The following is a 17,500-nucleotide window of genomic DNA, read 5'->3' as shown; positions in this document are numbered from 1 at the left end:
ATAGCAACCTCAAACTGGTAACCAATGCAACCTCACACACTGTTAGCCATAGCAACCACAAAGTTAACTAGGACAATCGGGTACCTATAGCAACGAGTGTGTGTGTGTATGTGTGTGTGTGTGTGTGTGTGTGTGTGTGTGTGTGTGTGTGTGTGTGTGTGTGTGTTCCAGTATCTGGAGGAGGGGTTGAAGTATTGTAACTACGTCTTCACTCTCGTGTTTGTTATCGAGACGGTCCTCAAACTCATCGCCTTCGGGCTGAGACGCTTCTTCAAGGAGAGGTAACACACTGACACACTGCACACACACACCCTCTGGGTGAGACGCTTCTTCAAGGAGAGGTAACACACAGACACACACACACCCTCTGGGTGAGACGCTTCTTCAAGGAGAGGTAACACACTGCATACACACACACACACACCCTCTGGGTGAGACGCTTCTTCAAGGAGAGGTAACACACTGCACACACACACACCCTCTGGGTGAGACGCTTCTTCAAGGAGAGGTAACACACAGACACACACACACCCTCTGGGTGAGACGCTTCTTCAAGGAGAGGTAACACACTGCACACACACACACCCTCTGGGTGAGACGCTTCTATAAGGAGAGGTAACACACTGCATACACACACACACCCTCTGGGTGAGACGCTTCTTCAAGGAGAGGTAACACACAGACACACTGCACACACACACCCTCTGGGTGAGACGCTTCTTCAAGGAGAGGTAACACACTGCATACACACACACCCTCTGGGTGAGACGCTTCTTCAAGGAGAGGTAACACACTGCATACACACACACACCCTCTGGGTGAGACGCTTCTTCAAGGAGAGGTAGCACACTGCATACACACAGACACACACACACTCACACACTCACACCCACTCTGCCTACACACACACACACTTTCAGTACTCTATGTGGATACACAATGAAATGTAGTATTCTCTGTGTAGGTGGAACCAGCTGGACCTGGCCATAGTGTTGTTGTCCGTCATGGGCATCACTCTGGAGGAGATTGACCTTAACGCATCACTGCCCATCAACCCCACCATCATACGCATCATGAGAGTACTGAGGATCGCTAGAGGTACTCACACACACACACACACACACACACACACACACACACACACACACACACACACACACACACACACACACACACACACACACACACACACACACACACACACACACACACCTCTCCCTCAGTGATACGTGTACAGTCCTGGCCAAAAGTTGTGAGAATGGCACACACATTAATTTCCACAAAGTTTGCTGCTTCAGTGTCGTTAAATATTTTTGTCAGATGTTACTATGGAATTCTGATGTATAATTACAAGCATTTCATAAGTGTCAAAGGCTTTTATTGACAATTACATGAAGTTGATGCAAAGAGTCAATATTTGCAGTGTTGACCCTTCTTTTTAAAGACCTCTGCAATCTGCCCTGGCATGCGGTCAATTCACTTCTGGGCCACATCCTGACTGATGGCAGCCCATTCTTGCATAATCAATGCTTGGAGTTTCAGAATTTGTGGGGTTTTGTTTGTCCACCCGCCTCTTGAGAATTGACCACAAGTTCTGAATGGGATTAAGGTCTGGGGAGTTTCCTGGCCATGGACCCAAATATCAATGTTTTGTTCCCCGAGCCACTTGGTTATCACTTTTGTCTTATGGCAAGGTGCTCCATCATGCTGGAAAAGGCATTGTTCGTCACCAAACTGTTCCTGGATGGTGGGGAGAAGTTGCTCTTGGAGGATGTGTTGGTACCATTCTTTATTCATGGCTGTGTTCTTAGGCAGAATTGTGAGGTAGCCCACTCCCTTGGCTGAGAAGCAACCCCACACATGAATGGTCTCAGGATGCTTTACTGTTGGCATGTCACAGGACTGATGGTAGCGTTCACCTTGTCTTCTCCGGACAAGCTTTTTCCCGGATGCCCCAAACAATCTGAAAGGGGATTTATCAGAGAAAATGACTTTACTCCAGTCCTCAGCAGTCCAATCCCTGTACCTTTTGCAAAATATCAGTCTGTCCCTGATGTTTTTCCTGGAGAGAAGTGGCTTCTTTGCTGCCCTTCTTGACACCAGGCCATCCTCCAAAGGTCTTCGCCTCACTGTGCGTGCAGTTGCACTCACACCTGCCTGCTGCCATTCCTGAGCAAGCTCTGTACTGGTGGTGCCCTGATCCCGCAGCTGAATCACCTTTAGGAGATGGTCCTGGCGCTTGCTGGACTTTCTTGGGCGCCCTGAAGCCTTCTTCACAACAATTGACCCGCTCTCCTTGAAGTTCTTGATGATCCGATAAATGGTTGCTTTAGGTGCAATCTTACTGACAGCAATATCCTTGCCTGTGAAGCCCTTTTGTGCAAAGCAATGATGAAGGCACGTGTTTCCTTGCAGGCAACCATGGTTGACAGAGGAAGAAAAATGATTCCAAGCACCACCCTCCTTTTGAAGCTTCCAGTCTGTTATTTGAACTCAATCAGCATGACAGAGTGATCTCCAGCCTTGTCCTCGTCAACACTCACACCTGTGTTACCGAGAGAATCACTGGCATGATGTCAGCTAGTCCTTTTGTAGCAGGGCTGAAATGCAATGGACATTTTTTTGGGGGGTTCAGTTCATTTGCATGGCAAAGAGGGACTTTGCAATTAATTGCAATTCATCTGATCACTGTTCATAACATTCTGGAGTATATGCACATTGCCATCATACAAACTGAGGCAGCAGACTTTGTGAAAAATAATATATTTGTGTCATTCTCAAAACTTTTGGCCATGACTGTATATGTGTACAGTATGTGTTTTGGTCCTTTTCTACAGTTTTAATGGTTCTGTTCTGGTTTCAGTTCGAATGGTTCTGTTCTGGTTTCAGTTTTAATGGTTCTGTTCTGGTTTCTGTTCTAATGGGTCTGTTCTGGTTTCAGTTCTAATGGATCTGTTCTGGTTTCAGTTCTAATGGGTCTGTTCTGGTTTCAGTTCTAATGGTTCTGTTCTGGTTTCAGTTCTAATGGGTCTGTTCTGGTTTCAGTTCTAATGGGTCTGTAATGGGTCTGTTCTGGTTTCTGTTCTAATGGTTCTGTTTTGGTTTCAGTTCTAATGGGTCTGTTCTGGTTTCAGTTCTAATGGTTCTGTTCTGGTTTCAGTTCTAATGGGTCTGTAATGGGTCTGTTCTGGTTTCAGTTCTAATGGGTCTGTTCTGGTTTCAGTTCTAATGGGTCTGTAATAGATCTGTTCTGGTTTCAGTTCTAATGGATCTGTTCTGGTTTCAGTTCTAATGGGTCTGTAATAGATCTGTTCTGGTTTCAGTTCTAATGGATCTGTTCTGGTTTCAGTTCTAATGGTTCTGTTCTGGTTTCAGTTCTAATGGTTCTGTTCTGGTTTCAGTTCTAATGGTTCTGTTCTGGTTTCAGTTCTAATGGGTCTGTTCTGGTTTCAGTTCTAATGGTTCTGTTCTAATGGATCTGTTCTGGTTTCAGTTCTAATGGGTCTGTAATAGATCTGTTCTGGTTTCAGTTCTAATGGATCTGTTCTGGTTTCAGTTCTAATGGTTCTGTTCTGGTTTCAGTTCTAATGGTTCTGTTCTGGTTTCAGTTCTAATGGGTCTGTTCTGGTTTCTGTTCTAATGGTTCTGTTCTGGTTTCAGTTCTAATGGGTCTGTTCTGGTTTCAGTTCTAATGGTTCTGTTCTGGTTTCAGTTCTAATGGTTCTGTTCTAATGGGTCTGTTCTGGTTTCTGTTCTAATGGGTCTGTTCTGGTTTCAGTTCTAATGGGTCTGTTCTGGTTTCAGTTCTAATGGGTCTGTTCTGGTTTCAGTTCTAATGGTTCTGTTCTGGTTTCAGTTCTAATGGTTCTGTTCTGGTTTCAGTTCTAATGGTTCTGTAATGGGTCTGTTCTGGTTTCAGTTCTAATGGTTCTGTTCTGGTTTCAGTTCTAATGGGTATGTTTGGTTTCTGTCTCCTCAGTGTTGAAGCTGTTGAAGATGGCAACAGGGATGAGAGCTCTACTAGACACTGTGGTTCAGGCCCTGCCTCAGGTAAATATAATATTAATATAATACTGTAGTAGTACTAAATTAATACTGTTGAAGATCTGTCTGGGTGTTATAGTAATCTGTCTGGGTGTTATAATAATCTGTCTGGGTGTTATGATAATCTATCCTGTATTATAATAATCTATCCTGTATTATAGTAATCTGTCTGGGTCTTATAATAATCTGGCTGGGTGTTATAATAATCTGGCTGGGTGTTATAATAATCTGTCTGGGTGTTATCATAATCTGTCTGGGTGTTATAATAATCTGTCTGGGTGTTATAATAATCTGGCTGGGTGTTATAATAATCTATCCTGTATTATCATAATCTGTCTGGGTGTTATAATAATCTGTCTGGGTGTTATAATAATCTGTCTGGGTGTTATAATAATCTATCCTGTATTATCATAATCTGTCTGGGTGTTATAATAATCTGACTGGGTGTTATAATAATCTGTCTGGGTGTTATAATAATCTATCCTGTATTATAATAATCTATCCTGTATTGTAATAATCTGTCTGGGTGTTATAATAATCTGTCTGGGTGTTATAATAATCTGTCTGGGTGTTATAATAATCTGTCTGGGTGTTATAATAATCTGTCTGGGTGTTATAATAATCTATCCTGTATTATAATAATCTGTCTGGGTGTTATAATAATCTGACTGGGTGTTATAATAATCTGTCTGGGTGTTATAATAATCTATCCTGTATTATAATAATCTGTCTGGGTGTTATAATAATCTGTCTGGGTGTTATAATAATCTGTCTGGGTGTTATAGTAATCTGTCTGGGTGTTATAATAATCTGTCTGGGTGTTATAATAATCTGACTGGGTGTTATAATAATCTGTCTGGGTGTTATAATAATCTATCCTGTATTATAATAATCTATCCTGTATTATAATAATCTGTCTGGGTGTTATAATAATCTGTCTGGGTGTTATAATAATCTGTCTGGGTGTTATAATAATCTGTCTGGGTGTTATAATAATCTGTCTGGGTGTTATAATAATCTATCCTGTATTATAATAATCTGTCTGGGTGTTATAATAATCTGTCTGGGTATTATAATAATCTGTCTGGGTGTTATAGTAATCTGGCTGGGTGTTATAATAATCTATCCTGTATTATAATAATCTGGCTGGGTGTTATAATAATCTGTCTGGGTGTTATAGTAATCTGTCTGGGTGTTATAATAATCTGTCTGGGTGTTATAATAATCTATCCTGTATTATAATAATCTGTCTGGGTGTTATAATAATCTGTCTGGGTATTATAATAATCTGTCTGGGTGTTATAGTAATCTGGCTGGGTGTTATAATAATCTATCCTGTATTATAATAATCTGGCTGGGTGTTATAGTAATCTGTCTGGGTGTTATAGTAATCTGTCTGGGTGTTATAATAATCTGTCTGGGTGTTATAATAATCTATCCTGTATTATAATAATCTGTCTGGGTGTTATAATAATCTGTCTGGGTGTTATAATAATCTGTCTGGGTGTTATAATAATCTGTCTGGGTGTTATAATAATCTGTCTAGGTGTTATAATAATCTATCCTGTATTATAATAATCTGTCTGGGTGTTATAATAATCTGACTGGGTGTTATAATAATCTATCCTGTATTATAATAATCTGTCTGGGTGTTATAATAATCTGTCTGGGTGTTATAGTAATCTGTCTGGGTGTTATAATAATCTGTCTGGGTGTTATAATAATCTGGCTGGGTGTTATAATAATCTATCCTGTATTATAATAATCTGTCTGGGTATTATAATAATCTGTCTGGGTGTTATAATAATCTGTCTGGGTGTTATAATAATCTATCCTGTATTATAATAATCTGTCTGGGTGTTATAGTAATCTGGCTGGGTGTTATAATAATCTGTCTGGGTGTTATAATAATCTGTCTGGGTGTTATAATAATCTGTCTAGGTGTTATAATAATCTATCCTGTATTATAATAATCTGTCTGGGTGTTATAGTAATCTGTCTGGGTGTTATAGTAATCTGTCTGGGTGTTATAGTAATCTGTCTGGGTGTTATAATAATCTGTCTGGGTGTTATAATAATCTGTCTGGGTGTTATAATAATCTATCCTGTATTATAATCATCTGTCTGGGTGTTATAATAATCTGTCTGGGTGTTATAATAATCTATCCTGTATTATAATAATCTGTCTGGGTGTTATAATAATCTGTCTGGGTGTTATAATAATCTGTCTGGGTGTTATAGTAATCTGTCTGGGTGTTATAATAATCTATCCTGTATTATAATAATCTGTCTGGGTGTTACAATAATCTGGCTGGGTGTTATAATAATCTGGCTGGGTGTTATAATAATCTGGCTGGGTGTTATAATAATCTGGCTGGGTGTTACAATAATCTGTCTGGGTGTTATAATAATCTGTCTGGGTGTTATAATAATCTGTCTGGGTGTTATAATAATCTGTCTGGGTGTTATAATAATCTGTCTGGGTGTTATAATAATCTGGCTAGGTGTTATAATAATCTATCCTGTATTATAATAATCTGTCTGGGTGTTATAATAATCTGGCTGGGTGTTATAATAATCTGTCTGGGTGTTATAATAATCTGGCTGGGTGTTATAATAATCTGTCTGGGTGTTATAATAATCTGGCTAGGTGTTATAATAATCTATCCTGTATTATAATAATCTGTCTGGGTGTTATAATAATCTGTCTGGGTGTTATAATAATCTGTCTGGGTGTTATAATAATCTGTCTGGGTGTTATAATAATCTGTCTGGGTGTTATAATAATCTGTCTGGGTATTATAATAATCTGTCTGGGTGTTATAGTAATCTGTCTGGTTGTTATAGTAATCTGTCTGGGTGTTATAGTAATCTGTCTGGGTGTTATAGTAATCTGTCTGGGTGTTATAGTAATCTGTCTGGGTGTTATAATAATCTGTCTGGGTGTTATAATAATCTGTCTGGGTATTATAATAATCTGTCTGGGTGTTATAGTAATCTGTCTGGTTGTTATAGTAATCTGTCTGGGTGTTATAATAATCTGTCTGGGTGTTATAATAATCTGGCTAGGTGTTATAATAATCTATCCTGTATTATAATAATCTGTCTGGGTGTTATAATAATCTGGCTGGGTGTTATAATAATCTGTCTGGGTGTTATAATAATCTGGCTAGGTGTTATAATAATCTATCCTGTATTATAATAATCTGTCTGGGTGTTATAATAATCTGGCTGGGTGTTATAATAATCTGTCTGGGTGTTATAATAATCTGGCTGGGTGTTATAGTAATCTGTCTGTGTGTTATAATAATCTGTCTTGGTGTTATAATAATCTATCCTGTATTATAATAATCTGTCTGGGTATTATAATAATCTGTCTGGGTGTTATAGTAATCTGTCTGGGTGTTATAATAATCTGTCTGGGTGTTATAATAATCTGTCTGGGTGTTATAATAATCTGTCTGGGTGTTATAATAATCTGTCTGAGTGTTATCATAATCTGTCTGGGTGTTATAATAATCTGTCTGGGTGTTATAATAATCTATCTGGGTGTTATAGTAATCTGTCTGGGTGTTATAATAATCTGTCTGGGTGTTATAATAATCTGTCTAGGTGTTATAGTAATCTGGCTAGGTGTTATAATAATCTATCCTGTATTATAATAATCTGTCTGGGTGTTATAACAATCTGACTGGGTGTTATAATAATCTGACTGGGTGTTATAATAATCTGTCTGGGTGTTATAATAATCTTTCTGGGTGTTATAATAATCTGGCTAGGTGTTATAATAATCTGACTGGGTGTTATAATAATCTGTCTGGGTGTTATAATAATCTGTCTGGGTGTAATAATAATCTGGCTGGGTGTTATAATAATCTGTCTGGGTGTTATAATAATCTATCCTGTATTATAATAATCTGTCTGGGTGTTATAATAATCTGTCTGGGTGTTATAATAATCTGTCTGGGTGTTATAATAATCTATCCTGTATTATAATAATCTGTCTGGGTGTTATAATAATCTGGCTGGGTGTTATAATAATCTGTCTGGGTGTTATAATAATCTGGCTGGGTGTTATAATAATCTATCCTGTATTATAATAATCTGTCTGGGTGTTATAATAATCTGGCTGGGTGTTATAATAATCTATCCTGTATTATAATAATCTGTCTGGGTGTTATAGTAATCTGTCTGGGTGTTATAATAATCTGTCTGGGTGTTATAATAATCTATCCTGTATTATAATAATCTGTCTGGGTATTATAATAATCTGTCTGGGTGTTATAATAATCTGGCTGGGTGTTATAATAATCTGTCTGGGTGTTATAATAATCTGTCTGGGTGTTATAGTAATCTGTCTGGGTGTTATAATAATCTATCCTGTATTATAATAATCTGTCTGGGTGTTATAATAATCTGTCTGGGTGTTATAATAATCTGTCTGGGTGTTATAATAATCTATCCTGTATTATAATAATCTGGCTAGGTGTTATAGTAATCTGGCTGGGTGTTATAATAATCTGTCTGGGTGTTATAATAATCTGTCTGGGTGTTATAATAATCTGTCTGGGTGTTATAATAATCTGGCTGGGTGTTATAATAATCTGTCTGGGTGTTATAATAATCTGTCTGGGTGTTATAATAATCTATCCTGTATTATAATAATCTGTCTGGGTGTTATAATAATCTGTCTGGGTGTTATAATAATCTGTCTGGGTGTTATAATAATCTGTCTGGGTGTTATAGTAATCTGTCTGGGTATTATAATAATCTGTCTGGGTGTTATAATAATCTCTCCTGTATTATAGTAATCTGTCTGGGTGTTATAATAATCTATCCTGTATTATAATAATCTGTCTAGGTGTTATAGTAATCTGTATTTTAATCTATCCTCCATTATAATATGTTCTGTGTCTCTAGGTGGGGAATCTGGGTCTCCTCTTCATGTTGCTGTTCTTCATCTATGCAGCACTGGGAGTGGAGCTGTTTGGGAAACTGGGTCAGTCACAGTGCTGTGAGTGTGTGAGTGTGTTTCATTTACGCTGATGAGCTGTTGAGTTGATTTCCCTGAAATTAATTACCTCTTCCTTCTCCTATTTTCTCCTCCCTCCCTCCCTCCCTCCCTCCCTCCCTCCCTCCCTCCCTCCCTCCCTCCCTCCCTCCCTCCCTCCCTCCCTCCCTCCCTCCCTCCCTCCCTCCCTCCCTCCCTCCCTCCCTCCTCTCTTTTCTCCTCCCCTCACACCCCCTTCCATCTCTCTCTCTATATATCACCCCACTACCCCCCCTTCATGTGTTCTTTGTGTTTATAGAGTGTTCCGAGGAGAACCCGTGTGAGGGTCTGAGTCGTCACGCCACGTTCCAGAACTTTGGCATGGCGTTCCTCACCTTGTTCCGCGTTTCCACCGGTGACAACTGGAATGGAATTATGAAGGTGAACTACCCAATCAGAGAGTGATAGTCAACCAATCAGCTATGTCAGATCACAGCTGGGGAAACAGGGTTTAGACCTTGTTGTTGTTCCAGGCACAGAGGAAAACCCTCATTAATAGTAAATGAAGACTGCTACTGAATGCAGACATTCTTCTTGCTTTCACACAGGGTTCTAATCCTTCTTTACAGGTTCTTACCCGTGTGGACGTTCTATTAAAACATCTATGTATTATTTTACTCTCCAACTTCAATTCTGATCTCATCGCTGCAACTCCCCAACGGGCTCGGGAGGTGAAGGTCGAGGTCGTGCGTCTTCCGAAAAACATGACCCACAAAAACCGCGCTTCTTAACACCGCGTCCACTTAACTCAGAAACCAGCCGCACCAACGTGTCGGAGGGAAACACCGTTCAACTGACAACAGAAGTCAGCCTGTAGGTGCCCGGCCCACCACAAGGAGTCGCTAGAGTGCGATGAGCCCTGTAAACCTCCCCTAAACGAAGCTGGGACAATTGTGATCCACCCTACGGGACTCCTGGTCACTGCTTGTTGTGATACAGCCTGGGATCGAAACCGGGTCTGTAGTGACGGTCCTCAAGCACTGCGATGCACTGCTGAGTCACGCATGTGGAGCTTCTATTTAAGGCTTGGAGCTGGCATTGTTTGAAGAACACAGAACACACACACAGAAAACAGAACACACACACAGAACACAGAACACACACAGAACACAGAACACACACACAGAACACAGAACATACATTTACATTTAAATTTAAGTCATTTAGCAGACGCTCTTATCCAGAGCGACTTACAAATTGGTGAATTCACCTTCTGACATCCAGTGGAACAGCCACTTTACAATAGTGCATCTAAATCATTAAGGGGGGGTGGTGAGAAGGATTACTTATCCTATCCTAGGTATTCCTTGAAGAGGTGGGGTTTCAGGTGTCTCCGGAAGGTGGTGATTGACTCCGCTGTCCTGGCGTCGTGAGGGAGTTTGTTCCACCATTGGGGGGCCAGAGCAGCGAACAGTTTTGACTGGGCTGAGCGGGAACTGTACTTCCTCAATGGTAGGGAGGCGAGCAGGCCAGAGGTGGATGAACGCAGTGCCCTTGCTTGGGTGTAGGGCCTGATCAGAGCCTGGAGGTACTGCGGTGCCGTTCCCCTCACAGCTCCGTAGGCAAGCACCATGGTCTTGTAGCGGATGCGAGCTTCAACTGGAAGCCAGTGGAGAGAGCGGAGGAGCGGGGTGAAGTGAGAGAACTTGGGAAGGTTGAACACCAGACGGGCTGCGGCGTTCTGGATGAGTTGTAGGGGTTTAATGGCACAGGCAGGGAGCCCAGCCAACAGCGAGTTGCAGTAATCCAGACGGGAGATGACAAGTGCCTGGATTAGGACCTGCGCCGCTTCCTGTGTGAGGCAGGGTCGTACTCTGCGGATGTTGTAGAGCATGAACCTACAGGAACGGGCCACCGCCATGATGTTGGTTGAGAACGACAGGGTGTTGTCCAGGATCACGCCAAGGTTCTTAGCGCTCTGGGAGGAGGACACAATGGAGTTGTCAACCGTGATGGCGAGATCATGGAACGGGCAGTCCTTCCCCGGGAGGAAGAGCAGCTCCGTCTTGCCGAGGTTCAGCTTGAGGTGGTGATCCGTCATCCACACTGATATGTCTGCCAGACATGCAGAGATGCGATTCGCCACCTGGTCATCAGAAGGGGGAAAGGAGAAGATTAATTGTGTGTCGTCTGCATAGCGATGATAGGAGAGACCATGTGAGGTTATGACAGAGCCAAGTGACTTGGTGTATAGCGAGAATAGGAGAGGGCCTAGAACAGAGCCCTGGGGGACACCAGTGGTGAGAGCGCGTGGCGAGGAGACAGATTCTCGCCACGCCACCTGGTAGGAGCGACCTGTCAGGTAGGACGCAATCCAAGCGTGGGCCGCGCCGGAGATGCCCAACTCGGAGAGGGTGGAGAGGAGGATCTGATGGTTCACAGTATCGAAGGCAGCCGATAGGTCTAGAAGGATGAGAGCAGAGGAGAGAGAGTTAGCTTTAGCAGTGCGGAGCACCTCCGTGATGCAGAGAAGAGCAGTCTCAGTTGAATGACTAGTCTTGAAACCTGACTGATTTGGATCAAGAAGGTCATTCTGAGAGAGATAGCGGGAGAGCTGGCCAAGGACGGCACGTTCAAGAGTTTTGGAGAGAAAAGAAAGAAGGGATACTGGTCTGTAGTTGTTGACATCGGAGGGATCGAGTGTAGGTTTTTTCAGAAGGGGTGCAACTCTCGCTCTCTTGAAGACGGAAGGGACGTAGCCAGCGGTCAGGGATGAGCGAGGTGAGGTAAGGGAGAAGGTCCCCGGAAATGGTCTGGAGAAGAGAGGAGGGGATAGGGTCGAGCGGGCAGGTTGTTGGGCGGCCGGCCGTCACAAGAAGCGAGATTTCATCTGGAGAGAGAGGGGAGAAAGAGGTCAGAGCACAGGGTAGGGCAGTGTGAGCAGAACCAGCGGTGTCGTTTGACTTAGCAAACGAGGATCGGATGTCGTCGACCTTCTTTTCAAAATGGTTGACGAAGTCATCTGCAGAGAGGGAGGAGGGGGGGAGGGGAGGAGGATTCAGGAGGGAGGAGAAGGTGGCAAAGAGCTTCCTAGGGTTAGAGGCAGATGCTTGGAATTTAGAGTGGTAGAAAGTGGCTTTAGCAGCAGAGACAGAGGAGGAAAATGTAGAGAGGAGGGAGTGAAAGGATGCCAGGTCCGCAGGGGAGGCGAGTTTTCCTCCATTTCCGCTCGGCTGCCCGGAGCTCTGTTCTGTGAGCTCGCAATGAGTCATCGAGCCACGGAGCGGGAGGGGAGGACCGAGCCGGCCTGGAGGATAGGGGACATAGAGAGTCAAAGGATGCAGAAAGGGAAGAGAGGAGGGTTGAGGAGGCAGAATCAGGAGAAAGGTTGGAGAAGGTATGAGCAGAGGGAAGAGATGATAGGATGGAAGAGGAAAGAGTAGCGGGGGAGAGAGAGCGAAGGTTGGGACGGCGCGATACCATCCGAGTAGGGGCAGTGTGGGAAGTGTTGGATGAGAGCGAGAGGGAAAAGGATACAAGGTAGTGGTCGGAGACTTGGAGGGGAGTTGCAGTGAGGTTAGTGGAAGAACAGCATCTAGTAAAGATGAGGTCGAGCGTATTGCCTGCCTTGTGAGTAGGGGGGAAGGTGAGAGGGTGAGGTCAAAAGAGGAGAGGAGTGGAAAGAAGGAGGCAGAGAGGAATGAGTCAGAGGTAGACGTGGGGAGGTTAAAGTCGCCCAGGACTGTGAGAGGTGAGCCGTCCTCAGGAAAGGAGCTTATCAAGGCATCAAGCTCATTGATGAACTCTCCGAGGGAACCTGGAGGGCGATAAATGATAAGGATGTTAAGCTTGAAAGGGCTGGTAACTGTGACAGCATGGAATTCAAAGGAGGCGATAGATAGATGGGTAAGGGGAGAGAGAGAGAATGACCACTTGGGAGAGATGAGGATCCCGGTGCCACCACCCCGCTGACCAGAAGCTCTCGGGGTGTGCGAGAACACGTGGGCGGACGAAGAGAGAGCAGTAGGAGTAGCAGTGTTATCTGTGGTGATCCATGTTTCCGTCAGTGCCAGGAAGTCGAGGGACTGGAGGGAGGCATAGGCTGAGATGAACTCTGCCTTGTTGGCCGCAGATCGGCAGTTCCAGAGGCTACCGGAGACCAGGAACTCCACGTGGGTCGTGCGCGCTGGGACCACCAGATTAGGTGGCCGCGGCCACGCGGTGTGGAGCATACACACACAGAACACAGAACACACACACAGAACACAGAACACACACACAGAACACAGAACACACACACAGAACACACACACAGAACACAGAACATACACACACAGAACACAGAACACACACACACAGAACAAAGAACACATAACACATGTACAGAACACAGAACATACACACAGAACACACACACAGAACACAGAACAAAGAGCACACACACAGAACACACACACACAGAACAAAGAACACATAACACATGCACAGAACACAGAACACACACACAGAACACAGAACAAAGAGCACACACAGAGAACACAGAACACATGCACAGAACACAGAACACTCTTCCCAGATGTCTGTCAGTGGAATCTGATTCATAACCTAGTAAACCGACATTTAGCGTTTTTCGAATCTACACAGAACGTTGAGTGAACCAGAGATATTTATCTGAATCGCTCATTGGCTAAAACCTTCTCCCTTCCCCGGGCTCTGCCTGGTAATTGGCTGTTATCCAAGTCAGTCAGACACTCTGGCTCTCTGATAGGCTTGGCTCTGTGTGTCTTGTGCCAACAAACTGGCTGTGGCTCAACTCAATGGCTCCACCTGCTGGTCAGGACTGGAGTTACAACCTGAGAAACACAAAACAATGTAATGCCATCATTCTACACTCTCTCCATTCTACACAAGAAGCTCTGTTGGCATGAAAAGCATGGACAATGACATTGTGTAACAGTATAACTTTCGTCCATCCCCTCACCCCGACCCGGGCTCGAACCAGGGACCCTCTGCACACATCAACCACTGACACCCACGAAGCATCGTTACCCATCGCTCCACAAAGACCGCGGCCCTTGCTGAGCAAGGGGAACAACTACTTCAAGGTCTCAGAGCGAGTGACGTCACCGATTGAAACGCTATTTAGCGCACACCGCCGCTAACTAGCTAGCCATTTCACATCGGTTACAATGGCTCAGCATTGTTTGTATGAAATATACGTCTTCTTAAAAAGCTCCAAACAGATCAATGCTACGGGCCTCCTGTTCTTCAGTAAACAACAGTCCCCATTTTCTGGTGTCCTCAAGCATCTTGACAGAAACTAGAACCTCGTTGTCATACTTGAGTAAAAGTAAAGATACATTATAATAGAAAAATGACTCAAGTGAAAGTCACACAGTAAAATACTACTTTAAGTAAAAGTCTAAAAGTATTTGGTTTTTTAATATACTTTAGAATCAAAAGTGAATTTAATCGCTAAAATATACTTCAGTATCAAAAGTAGTAATGCTCTGTCTTTGGGATGATGTGTCTTTCTCAACCCTCTTGTCGTCTGAGCTCCCTGTCCCAATAGCATCATCCCTTTTGTCCCCTCAGGACACGCTGCGGGACTGTCGTCCAGAGGACCGCTCCTGTCTGTCCTACCTTCCTCTGGTTTCTCCGGTCTACTTCGTGACCTTCGTCCTGACGGCCCAGTTCGTGCTGGTCAACGTGGTGGTGGCGGTGTTGATGAAACACCTCGAGGAGAGCAACAAGGAGGCACAGGAGGAGGCAGAGGAGGAGGCCAAGGAGGAGGAGGCGCGTCAGGAGGAGGCCAGGCAACAGGAGGCCAGGCAAGAGGAGGCGCGACAGGAGGCCATCTGTCCTTTAGCAACGCCACAGTGGGCGGCGTGGAATCATCTGGACAGGTATGGAGATGGATCACCTGTAGGTGGACCTAACCACAGATCTAGGGTCAGATCAGCTTCCCATCAGTCCTGTCAGGGGGGATAACCACAGATCTAGGGTCAGATCAGCTTCCCATCAGTCCTGTAGGGGGGGGCTAACCACAGATCTAGGGTCAGATCAGCTTCCCATCAGTCCTGTAGGGGGGGGCTAACCACAGATCTAGGGTCAGATCAGCTTCCTGTCAGTCCTGTCAGGGGGGGGGGGCTAACCACAGATCTAGGGTCAAATCAGCTGGTGGTGTAACAGTATGAAATGGTGACAGTGATGACGATACTGACAGTGATGATTGTTATGGTTACGGTACTGTCCCGTGTGGCTCAGTTTGGTAGAGCCAAGGCACTTACAACTCCAGGGTTGTGGTTTTGATTCCCTGGGGGGGACAGCATGAAAATATATCCACTCACTCCTGTAAGTCGCTGTGGATAAGAGAATCTGCTAAATGACTAAAAGTTTAATAAAATGAGATGACGTTCATGGTCGTGTTTTTGTCCCAGGTTGTGGAAGAAGAGCGTTGTCGTGGTAGCCTGCTGACGGCGGGCCGGCCGTCTCTGTCTCGTATGATGTCTCTGCCTAGCGACAGCTACATGATCCGCCCCTACAGCCTCTCGAACACACCCGCTACCCTCCCATTGGCCACAACACCTACAAGGGATGTGGTTTCTCAGGTAACCATCCCTCAGAGTTCTGTCTCGGCTCGGTCCCAGAGTTCTATCTCTGTGTTCTGTCTCTCAGAGTTCTATCTGTCAGAGTTATAGGTCCCCGAGTTCTATCTCTCGATTTCTATCTCTCAGTGTTCTAGGTCTCAGTGTTCTCTCTCAGAGTTCTAAGTCCCAGAGTTCTATCTCTCAGAGTTCTAGGTCTCAGAGGTCTATCTCTCAGATTTATAGGTCTTGGAGTTCTATCTCTCGGAGTTCTCTCTCTCAGAGTTCTAGGTTTCAGGGTTCTAGGTGTCAGGGTTCTAGGTGTCAGAGTTCTAGGTGTCAGAGTTCTAGGTTTCAGAGGTCTATCTCTCAGATTTATAGGTCTCGGAGTTCTACCTCTCGGAGTTCTCTCTCTCAGAGTTCTAGGTCTCAGGGTTCTAGGTGTCAGGGTTCTAGGTCTCAGAGTTCTAGGTGTCAGAGTTCTAGGTCTCTCTCTCTGTCTCCTAGGGTCTGTCTACTCCATGGGTTCTAGCGGAGCAGGATCCCTACTGCAGGTCCCGGGGGCGTTACCGTCTGGAAGCCACGCATCCCTCAGCTCCAGGGGCTCCAGCTGCAGACCCACAGTCAGGCTCAGCCACTCCCACAGCGTAGACAGACACTCCCTCTCCATGGCGAGACACACCCCCAGGAGGCCTGGCCACGTTGACAGCAGACGGGCCTCTTATATACATAGCCCATCCCACAGTATGGACACACATAGTTACAGACTCAGCCCTGCTCAGAGCATCGACAGAGACTCCTCCCGTTATCTCGATAGACGGGCCTGTTATATCCACAGCCCCTCCCACAGCATGGACAGTAGACACACCCCTTATTTCCACAGCCCCTCCCACAGCATGGACAGTAGACACACCCCTTATATCCACAGCCCCTCCCACAGCATGGACAGTAGACACACCCCTTATATCCACAGCCCATCCCACAGCATGGACAGTAGACACACCGTTTATATCCACAGCCCCTCCCACAGCATGGACAGTAGACACACCCCTTATGTCAGTAGCCCCGCACACAGCATCAATAGACACACCCCTCATAACAATAGACACACCTCTCATATGAGTAGCCCATCCCACAGCATGGACAGACAGCCGGGACCCAGTTCCTCCCTCAGTGTGAGAAGACAGCTGAGGAGACAGGTATGTAGACTGCAGCTTTTACCCAGGTAGCACATTCATTTCCATGGATGTTCTGCGAACGTCTGTTTTGGAACCTTGTATGCAAGTTGTTAGAATGTTTTGTGTTAGCTGGGAACTTTACAGTCCAGGCCAGATCAAGTTGTTGAATGTTTTGTGCTAGCTGGGAACTTTACAGTCCAGGCCATAACGAGTTGTGAGAATGTTTTGTGTTAGCTGGGAACTTTACAGTCTAGGCCAGATCAAGTTGTTTAATGTTTTGTGCTAGCTGGGAACATTACAGTCCAGACCATATCGAGGTGTGAGAATGTTTTGTGCTAGCTGGGAACTTTACAGTCCAGTCCAGATCAAGTTGTTGAATGTTTTGTGCTAGCTGGGAACTTTACAGTCCAGTCCAGATCAAGTTGTTGAATGTTTTGTTCTAGCTGGGAACTTTACAGTCCAGTCCAGATCAAGTTGTTGAATGTTTTGTTCTAGCTGGGAACTTTACAGTCCAGTCCAGATCAAGTTGTTGAATGTTTTGTTCTAGCTGGGAACTTTACAGTCCAGTCCAGATCAAGTTGTTGAATGTTTTGTTCTAGCTGGGAACTTTACAGTCCAGGCCAGATTTAAATTTCATTCACCTTCAACCTTTAATGTTCAAACATTGTGTTCAAAACAGTCCCTGTGACCTCTGACCCTCT

At 44.4% G+C, this 17,500-nt stretch overlaps 1 protein-coding gene and 1 pseudogene across 1 annotated transcript in view; both read left to right on the top strand.

Moving 5' to 3' along the window:
- The window catches only part of LOC135536230 (voltage-dependent T-type calcium channel subunit alpha-1H-like), a 30,747-nt pseudogene extending 14,940 nt beyond the window's left edge, over positions 1–15,807 (top strand).
- LOC135536236 (mucin-2-like) overlaps positions 15,549–17,500 on the top strand; it is a 2,898-nt gene continuing 946 nt past the window's right edge. Inside the window, exons 1-2 of the mRNA XM_064962603.1 lie at positions 15,549–15,645; positions 16,129–16,820. Of these exons, the coding sequence (XP_064818675.1) occupies positions 16,143–16,820 (678 nt within the window). The 5' untranslated portion in view covers positions 15,549–15,645; positions 16,129–16,142. The remainder of the gene's footprint in view (positions 15,646–16,128; positions 16,821–17,500) is intronic.

The sequence above is a fragment of the Oncorhynchus masou genome, unplaced genomic scaffold, assembly GCF_036934945.1.
Source record: "Oncorhynchus masou masou isolate Uvic2021 unplaced genomic scaffold, UVic_Omas_1.1 unplaced_scaffold_580, whole genome shotgun sequence".
NCBI classification, from domain to species: domain Eukaryota; kingdom Metazoa; phylum Chordata; class Actinopteri; order Salmoniformes; family Salmonidae; genus Oncorhynchus; species Oncorhynchus masou.
The sequence above is the reverse complement of the archived record's forward strand: the minus strand, read 5'-3'. Positions and strand labels throughout refer to the sequence as shown.